Source organism: Oryza glaberrima, chromosome 10 (assembly GCF_000147395.1).
Source record: "Oryza glaberrima chromosome 10, OglaRS2, whole genome shotgun sequence".
In the NCBI taxonomy this organism is placed as follows: Eukaryota; Viridiplantae; Streptophyta; class Magnoliopsida; order Poales; family Poaceae; genus Oryza; species Oryza glaberrima.
The window spans coordinates 20,438,122-20,448,220 of NC_068335.1; the positions used below are offsets into that span (position 1 = coordinate 20,438,122).

Genomic DNA, 10,099 nt, shown 5'->3' on the forward strand with positions numbered 1-10,099 from the left:
CTGCTCCATTATCGAGCACAGCCTCTGAACTTTAACCAGAAAAGAAAAAAAATGGTGCAGTAACCTATCATGTATTTGCCAATAGAATCCCGAGAGCAGTGCAAATGTCAAATGGATAGAGCAACCAACAGAGAAGACACAGCACTAGCATGGCAGCTGCCTTGTCTAGAACAAGGCCAGCTACCTTAATTACCTTATGCCTAGAAGAACAAGGCTGCGTTATGATTTATGAAGATAACCCAAAACACAAGAAGGCATCAACATACATCTTGAGGATTGGGAGCCGACAATTGCAAAGGTAGACCCATATTCTATGCGGTAAGATCCGATAATTTCATATGTATGTACATCAACCCAAATAGTCAAATACAACACGGTAAAAACAAAGGCATGACGACCATGTATGGAAAAGTTAATGGTGGGGGTGGGATTTCTTTGTTTTATTTTCTCCTGAGACTGTAGACAGACGCTGCGTTTGAACTTGGAGGGGCTAAAAAACCTCTTGCAAAAGAGCGGAGTTGGTGACGTTATGGGCAGCGTCTGGTACGCTTTAGCTACTGGCCAAGATTGCCAAGAAGACGCTCCACCGCAGCATTCACATTCCCAGCAGTTGCGACTAGCGCCTGGATGTTCTCTGCAGTGTCGATGAAACCCATCTCTCGGAGCTGAGTGAGCTGTGTTGCATACAGTTCTTCCGGTGGAACTGAATCACAAGTGTAAAACCATAATTAGTGATGATACAAAAACATGGAAGATGATAAGAGTTACTATACAAACCATTGGATGTATTGGGTACACCTATGCCACCTCCAGCACCAAGCCCACTAAGCATGCCCATCAAGGTGTCGAGGCTAACATTTCCCCGCATGCCTGCATTTTATTTCATTGGCATTTGCCACATTACTTAACAAAAAGGTGAAAAAAAATGCATTTGTAAGAATTTAATTATCAAATGCTCAGTACTCGAATTACCACTACACATCTAACATTGCTCCACAATTTAGAAGGCAGTACAGTTGACTACACAAACAACTCGTATAATCTCTTCCATACCAATATAGCAGTCAAGCAGCTAAAGAGCTCAGACACGTTCAACACATAACAGATTACTTAAATGGAACTATGGTTGTGACTAAAGGTGTAGGGAGCTCTCATCCATTCTCCAATAATCAAATCCACAAGCAGCATTCAGTCATAGGCAACCCATTTCCATTTCTAAGTAAGGAAAAAAAATCATACATGTGTCACGCATCACCCCAAAGATCTTGTTTTGCGATCCCCAAAACGAGGCCTGGTCGCACGGTCGCACCATATCGATCATTGATATTTCTTTTTTTCCAATATTTCAAGGAAACTCAAATTTAGAAATTCCAATGTTATGCACCACAATAAGGTAGTGTCAAGAATCAACCACTAGTAATAATCATCATAATGTGTTTATATAATGTAATGGCCTTATGGAAGAACGGAAATCTTGAAGAACTAATACAGGTCAACCAAGCAGCGAAAGAAAGGCAACTATTGGTGCTAGAACAAACCACCACTAAAAGATAACTCAGTACTCACTAAAACTTATGTAAAACCTGACATACTAATCCATCTTAAAACAAGAAAAGATATTAGATGGTGCATATTAAAAAAACAATCAAGAGAAAATACCTGTCGCATTGCCTCCTTGGCTACCATCCCTGAATCAAGAAAATCAAAAGATAATTAACAAACACATAATGAAAGAAATACAGTATAAATGAGCTAGATGCAATTCAGGTACTGTTGAACAAGAGTTACTCACTGCCTAGGTTGATTTTGACCAAGTTGTGATAATAATGTCTGCTGGAACGAGAGTAATTGCTGCCAAAAAAGGGAAAGTTAATCTAGATAGAGATGGAGCTAGCCACATACATAAAACGTAACATATGTTACCTGCATAGTTTCTGGGGATGTAAGCTGGCGAATAAATTCTGGATTTTGGAACATTTCCCTCAACTGAGTGTTTGATTCCATGAGGTTGCGTGTATTTGGGTTGAAGTTAAGCAACTGTGGACATTTTAAATTACAGAATGATCTGAAGTTATGACTCTAACATCATCAAAGTTATATAACAAAATAAGTTGAGAAATACCGTACCTGGTTCATGGACTGTGGATCAGACATGATATTCTGCATCATCTGCATCATAACAGGGTTTTGCAAAATCTGGCTCAAGGAAGAAGAATCAGGAGAACCACCAAGCAAACTTCCCAAATCTGCTGAACCCAACCCTCCTAGACCACCAGTAGCACCAGTTCCTGTATTACCGGCAAGACCACCAAATAAACTGCTCAGATCGGCTGACCCCAACCCTCCAAGGCCCCCAGTGGCACCGGTTCTTGCATTGCCAGTAGAACCTGCCCGTGTTGCTCCTTGCGCACCTCCAGCTGTCAATTTAAGTGTGAAAAAACAATAGATATATAGATTATCAAAAACAGAATAAACAAGAGGATTGAGAACATACCATTGGAGCTCCAAGGATTTGGAAGTGGATTAGTGTTTGGAGCAGGGGTTCCTGTTGTAGACTCTGAGCCAGTATTTGGAGCATTTGTAGCAGGATCCCTTGGTTGGTTAGAACCCTGATTTCCAAGAAGAGCTGAGAATGGGTTTGGAGCTGTGTTGCCTTCTCCACCCATTGTTGTCGCATTTAGGAAAGGCTCCTGGACAGTTTCATACATGCGTCGGAGCATATTAAACCCTTCAGGAGAAGACTCAATGTTGCTCATTGCTCTGTCTGTGTTCCGCATCATCTCCCTCATGATTTCAGGGTTTCTGGCTGCTTCAAGGGTCTGGCGGAGAACACTTGGATCATTGAGAACATGAGCAAGATCTGGATTCCGGTCGATGATATCACGCATTTGAGGATTGTTCATGATCATGTTACGAATTAAATCAGGGTTATTCATGAGATTCTGCATCATTGGCATATTCATTATTTCCCTCATTAAGTTGGGGTTTTGGCTTAACTGCTGCTGCATTTGATCCAATTCTGGAAATCCAGACCCAAAAAGACCAGATGGCCTGGAACCAGCAGTTCCTGTACCACCAAGGCCAGGAAACAAACTTCCAAGACCATCTGTTGGGCCGCTGCTAGGAGCAGCTGAAGCTTGGGGGCTGGCTGCAGCAGGTGCAGCTGATCCGGCTGGGGGACCAGCGCCACGCACCATATGAATGGTATGATCTGTTTCAACACCTACAAAATATAAGGAGTGTGAGAAGCAAGAAAAGAATTATGCTTGATAAGTCAGAAATTTGAACAGCGGGCCAGCATATCTACATAAACAAAGAATATTCCAATATCTGATGTAATCATATACAAGAGAATTACAAATGAAAACTTCTAAAGAATTCACATGTGAGAGACTAAAGAAGATAGTGCATCGGATGACTATGCCATAAATCCTCATTTATGGCATGTTAACATACTTAGCGTGCCCAATATTTCGTATTACATGAGAATTACTTGGTACTCTCTCATAAAAGGTAACAATTTTCCTAGAAGATGTTTTTCTTTTTTGTTAAGGCATCATTGATTCAACGCATTTATTTAGCAGCATTCCACCATGTAAGGATGTTCAGAACATGTCTTTTGAAAGTTGTTCCCTTCTTTTCCTCAAATACACATGCACGATTGGCCAATTAACTAGCGTTTTCCTCATATGGAAGTTTTTGCATAGCAAGAAGCTACAATCATAATCAATGTAATAATTAGTTAGCATCATTACCCGCTGAAAATAAATATGAAACCATGAGCTGACATAAATACAAGTTCCAAACATATATACACTTCCTGCGAATCAGCAAACGTACTAATTTATTGTAACAGTAGCACTAGAGAAACAGATTCATGTTTTCCTTTTTTTTCAAAAGACAGCCCACTGCTTAGTTCCATTAAACAGAACAATTGTTTGGTTTATTGTTCTCGGTCACTACTTTGTAATCAACGGAAAGAAAAGGATGATTTTACATTTGGTGAACCCATTTCCATAGCAGGGTTGTGCACTTAACCAAATAGTGTTTAAGAAAAATTGTTCAGTTGCATTGTAAACAACAAATTGAAGTATTTACTTGTATTTGCACTTCATAAACTACATTCAATAATAAAGTGCACTCTACCCAAAGTTCACAGATAAAAATAAAGCCCATATGATGCTTCATGAGAAAATAAATTAACTTTCACTACAACTCCAAGAAGATTCTAAGATGTCACACATTGTGACATAATAACAACGTATGCGTAACTAATACGAGCAGTAGCTTACATGGCCCCATAAGTCCATAACATTTGGAACTATATTCGAGTCACGACAAGATGAGCTGCCTTCAGCTTCATCATCATCTTATACGCTACGTAAGAGTAACCGTTCCGTTCACTGTATACATTATCATTAATACACTACACACTCTATACTCGCATCACCCAATCACCAATAACTGTGTAGAGAAGCAAAGCATATCGACGAATCTGTTTCGCTAGCATGCATAGGGCACCGAAGCGGATTGCTGCACCTTGTCCCCCATGAACAGGAGCCCCAGGTATAAACAGGCATTGCATCGACAAAGCTAAATCGCGGCTACTTACAACTACACGACTGAAATCGAGCACGTAGCATGTCAATTCCAACCCATCGGACCAAAAATCCTGACGATTTGATGGGTTTTTTTTCTCCTCCTCTACCTAACAGTCCTAGACACTCACCATAGCTTTCTAGGGTTTGCTCGTCCTTGAGGATCCGGCCCTTGTAGATCAGGCGCTGCTGCGCCGCCGGCACGTCGCAGCTCCCCGCCACCACCTCCTTGAACGCCCCCACCGTGGCGTCGAGGTCAGCCCGCACGGTGAACTTGGACCCGTTCGCGCACCGGATGTGCAGCGCCGCGGCCCCCGCCACCGCCGCCGCCGCAGCCGCAGCCGCAGCAGGAGAGGACTCCCCTCCGTCGCCGCCCCCGGCCTCGCCTCCTCCGCCGCCCATGCCGTCGACCTCGGCCCGATCCGCTCGGAGTCAGCGGCCTCGCCTCCGATTCGGGGTCGCGTCGCGTCGCGGGCGTGTGCGCGTGAGCTCGAGTTTTTTTTTCTTTTTCTTTTCTTTTTTCCCTTTTTTCCTTTCTTCGGGAGAGGGGAAGAAGAGGAGGAAGGAGAAGGAAGGAATCGGCTGCGAGGCGGAGACTTTTTAACGGCGTGGAGCGACGCGGGGTGGATGCGGTGGACGGCGGAGATGCGTTGCGTGCGGGTGTGGGTGGGGTGTGTCACTGAGCGGTGGGGCCACGCGTGGACCGACGCGGCCAGTGAGTCCAGGTCGGTGTGGGGGCGGGGCGCGGGGAGAAGGTTCTAGGCGTGCGCTACAGGGAAGCTTCCTCCTACGCTTTCCTTTTTGAGTAAACATGTCTTCGGGATTTTGAGGGGTCAGAATTTGGGTTATATATATATATATATATATATATATATATATATATATATATATATATATATATATATATATATATGCGAATATTACCAGTGGAATATGCACTGTGGCTCTTGAGTCTTGATCTGGATCGTCCGATCGAGACACTGATCAAACAACTCTTTTTAACGGTTATGCTGTTGAGTCTACTTCTAATATAGCTTGAGCAAGTGTTCAAGTGAGTGGTTTGTTGTGGTTGTCATCCCTGTCGAGAGAAACCGTTTTGTCAAACATGATACGGACAAAATTGTTGTACTAAATATATTTCTTTCATAAAATTTAGTACATGTGATTTGATATTTTTTCTATCTATATAAAATTATCCGCGTTGCGAAAGATGCTACTCTTTTTTTTTATAACAATAGTGTGTGACGATGCTAGTGAGGCTATTTTCATAGTTTACTGGAGTGCGACTTTTTTTTTTATGTAGCTGAAATATTTTTCATCGGTGACAGGGTAAAGAATTGTAGTTTGTGAACAATGTTGTCCCGAGGGAATGCCCCAAGGCACGTTGGAAACGCATGACGCATGTGTTGGATGGGAGTTGGTAGTTGCATTTTATTAAATGCCATATGTCTCAGCAAAACTGAATATCGGTGCGGAATCAAAACTTGCATGAGAAACAACAAAACAAAGTGGAAATCAGGCATAAAACATGGATCAAAACGTTAAAAGAACTCACTTTATGGCCCAATTACAGATAGAAGTGTCCAAGTCCATTGGGCCAAAAAATTCCAATAACAGCCCAATACCAAAGTCCCCGCTTGTTTATGGGCCAGCAAGACACGGCCTCCTGGACTGGACTATAGTAGGCCTTATCCTTTAGACTTGCCAATTTACATGCCTTCGGCGCTTGGCCCAGTGCCTGATGTTTGCGCACCAGAAAAAAAAAAGAGTTTTTGTACCTCTCTCTAAAAAAGTTCAGTTTACGTTTAACAGAAGAAAAACAGAGTTCAGTTTAGTTTGTCAACCGGAAGAACACATAAGCAACACAGAGCTTAGCAGTGTTAGCCTTAGCTTACATTATGCAGCGGTTCGGATTTTTAATTGTTAAATATGATTGGAATTTAGACCTACAATATATTTTTATTAGTTTTCTAGTAAGATTTCACATCTTTTTCTATCACGTGTCTTTCCTTCTATCTGCTACACATACATACTCTTATAAGCAATATGGAAAAGGATGACGTCCTTATTATTATTATTTTTTTGACTGAAAAAGGTAGAGAGACTCTACCTTATAACCATTGTATTAATGGTAGTCAAGGTGTTACATAAAGAGATACAAAAGAACCGGATAAAGAGGGAGGAAGAAGAAGAAGAAGAGAAAATAAGAAGGAGAGAGAAGAAGAAGAAGAAGAAGAAGAAGAAGAGAAAATAAGAAGGAGAAAGAAGAAGAAGAAATACATAAAACAGGAGAAAGCATGGAAGAACTAGAAAAGCTAGCTACGCTAGTAAGTCTATCCATCTGCATATTGGAGGTCGACATTGCGGCTTGATGTGATTTTCCTATAATTGTAGACATTCTCTGATTTGATGTGTCACATTTGCCGTGGTAAGATCTCGCTGCTGGAATGTTCTATGGTTGCGTGCTTTCCATAAGTTGTGTGCGCAGGCGCCAAAGCATATTGGCCATCCAGGTTTGAGATGTGAGGGCGTAACTGTCAGGACTTGCTCAATAAAGTGGAGAATGTCTGTGCTTTGAGTTGCCTGTTCATAGATGTTGAGTTTCTTCCAAACCTCAGAAGCCACGTCCCTATTATTATTTCCCTACATTTGTGTTCATTTCTTTATAGTGATTGTTGTCAAAGAAAAAGCCTTAGCTTACACTACATGTCTACATTGCTCTGCATCTTTCCGTCTCTGTCCATGCCCCCCAACTGCAGAGATACGTGCGACATGGCGCGCGCGTCCACGAAGCCAGCGCTTGACACGCTGTGGCGCATGCGGTTCGCCACCGCGCCCAGAGAAAAACGCTCGCGGAAACCACACACGCGCCACGGCAGCCGCTCACGGGCGGGTGGGAGACTGGGAGCGGAGCTGAGGCGCCCGGTGCGGTGCGGTGGGCGCGGTGTGACCAAGTTAAGCCAAACCAACAGCTCCAAGCCAAAAAAGGATCAACGATCATTCAACTTCAAGGATGGATGTGCGCCCCATCTGCTACCTACCAGTACCAATAACTATACTATGGCATGTCCTCCGTTGATTGTGTCCGATTCAAATGCTAGCCAAGGCAAAGGATGGTTCGTTGTTTGGCGTCAACGAGATTGTTTTTTTGAAGGCTGAGAAGATTGGTTGCCCCAAGTCAAAGAACAACTGCAGATCGTCAATAACGGGAAAAATGAGAAATATCGTTACAACGCAGTGGTTGACGGTCACTCATGTATGACTCCATTAATCGTTCTCATTACTAGCACTTTGGCCATAAAAAAGTCAGAATTGGGCCTGGTTTAGTTCTAGCTTTTTCTTCAAACTTGTAACTTTTCCATCACATCAAAACTTTCATACAAACATAAACTTCCAACTTTTCTACCATATCGTTTTAATTTCAAGAGTAAATTTCACAAAACTACAGATACTATGACCAAATTATCACAAAACTACAGATTTAACTCGGTGTATCACAAAACTAAACATTTAAGATGAACTGTCACAAAACTACATATTTAGTAACTAAATTATCACAAAACTACAGGTTTAGAATCAATTTAATCACAAAGTAATTATGTTTATAGCTCCACCATAACAATGGTGCTAGGGATTTAAACTCCAAAAGTTGTAGTTTTATGATAAGTTCAATATTAAATATGCATTTTTTATGATACTTAATCTAAAATCTGTAGTTTTATGATAAATTTGGTGCTAAATATGTAGTTTTGTGAGACAACTCCTTAAATCTGTAGTTTTGTGATAATTTGGTCAAAATACCTGTAGTTTTGTGAAATTTACTCTAATTTCAATTAAACTTCCAATTTTAACGTGAACTAAGCACACCCTTGGAGAGCCAAAGTTTAGCACATGGCGGTGTTTAGTTCCACGCTAAAATTGAAAGTTTAAAGAAATTAGAACGATGTGACGGAAAAGTTAAAAGTTTGTGTGTGTAGTAAATTTTGGTGTGATGGAAAAGTTGAAAGTTTAAAGAAGAAAAGTTGGAATCTAAACAGGGTCACAGCAGAATTCCGAAATTGGCTTAGCACATAGTACACTCTACTGACGAATGAATATGTCCATGTGTTCTGCCCTGGATTCTGAACTTCCTTTTTTCCCAAAACAACAGCAGAGGACGGCTGCCATCAGAGTATACAATTCCAGTGAAAACACTTTTCGGGCCGGGACAGAAACACAAACCACTCATTTTTTTAATTAATTTTTGAAAATCAAACTACATATTAATTTTTCGACAAAATTTATTATGATTCCGCGAAATCTGATGATTCGATATCGAGATTGTGAACCCTACCTTCCATTCAATTGAGAATGAGACTCCAATCTAACTTGATTATAATAATTCTATTTTCCTCCCTATAATTAATGATGATTCTGATTTAAATTATACAAGGATTTCAGGTTGGGGTGCTAGTAGTATGCCCCTGTTAGGTCTGGTCATTTTCGCATTAAGATACACAAGTGGCCTACAGTTATGATGGGCTTTTAGCATGATTGTTGATTGGGAACCATTTCAATACGTCATTGTCATCCATAAGCACAAGCCTTGGGCATCAGGTGAGCATGAAGCAACGGCCTAACTTGTTCTTTAATCAGCTGGATGCCAAATAAAGAGCTATAAGAGGGGAAAAATGATCTGTACATACAATATTTGACTATCCGGTTCCTTATTAGCTCTTACACTGACACAAAATGGAATAAACAGATACTCCTATATAGTTATTCTGAATCGAGAAGAAAACGACGGAAATGCGGATATCTTTTGGACCGAGCTTAATCTTAAGCCGCTCCAAGTTTGGTAAGCACACGCCTTTCACAACCATGGCCTACTCAAACTATTTTGGTTTGAATCGATGAACACATCGATCTGTCCATTCAGAGCGAGTCGTAGTTATCCAAACCGAAACGGCTATCCTGGATGGACCAGAACAGTGACGTGTCTGGATCAAGACCGATGTAAACATAATCAATACACAGAGATTTTTGTCCCGGCGGTGGCGCGGCGCGGCGAGCCGGCGACTGCCGCCGCCGCCGGCACGGCGTGGACGGTGGACGTGACATGACTGGAATGGGCTCGATCCGCGTCATGCAAAAGCTAAGCTGGTCTTACCCCCTCAAATGATCAAATCCAAATCACCCAATCCCATGTCACACCTGCTTTTCTTTCCCCTCAAATCCAGCGCCTTTTGAAGGCATAAGCCTTCCAGGGCCAAAAAGAAAAAAAAAATCCACTAACGATGACTCACCCAGATTAATTACCCTGTTAAAACAAATACTAATAATCAAGATGACTCAGCAGGATTATCAAATGGATAAAACCACAATTACGCAATTAACGAACAAAGCTCTACTAGTAACTGCCACGTGGGGCGAGCTGTCTCCCCCTGCGTCGCACGCGTGTCCAGGCAGTCGGTGGCGAGTCCTCCAGCCTCTATATCCGGCACAGGTCGGCGGCCGCCGCC

The 10,099-nt window shown here is 42.0% G+C and overlaps 1 protein-coding gene across 1 annotated transcript; it reads right to left on the minus strand.

The window, feature by feature from the left end:
- Positions 1-194: 194 nt before the first annotated feature.
- Positions 195-5,164, minus strand: LOC127786429 (ubiquitin domain-containing protein DSK2a-like). The gene is made up of 8 exons (XM_052313838.1): positions 4,730-5,164; positions 2,495-3,223; positions 2,128-2,417; positions 1,924-2,037; positions 1,793-1,851; positions 1,660-1,688; positions 778-870; positions 195-703 (listed from the first exon to the last, which is right to left on the minus strand). The coding sequence occupies exons 1-8, from the start codon at positions 4,998-5,000 to the stop codon at positions 555-557; spliced, it is 1,734 nt and encodes a 577-aa protein (XP_052169798.1). The 5' UTR covers positions 5,001-5,164; the 3' UTR covers positions 195-554.
- Between the last annotated feature and the right edge of the window lie 4,935 nt (positions 5,165-10,099).

Bases quoted from the DNA above. Each gene is read 5' to 3' on its own strand.
- LOC127786429 (XM_052313838.1), bottom strand. From the start codon at position 5,000: ATGGGCGGCGGAGGAGGCGAGGCCGGGGGCGGCGACGGAGGGGAGTCC. The intron at 2,038-2,127 runs GTACGGTATTTC...AAATGTCCACAG, and splicing joins ATCCACAGTCCATGAACCAG to TTGCTTAACTTCAACCCAAA. The intron at 704-777 runs GTTTGTATAGTA...CTTGTGATTCAG, and splicing joins TGTACCCAATACATCCAATG to TTCCACCGGAAGAACTGTAT.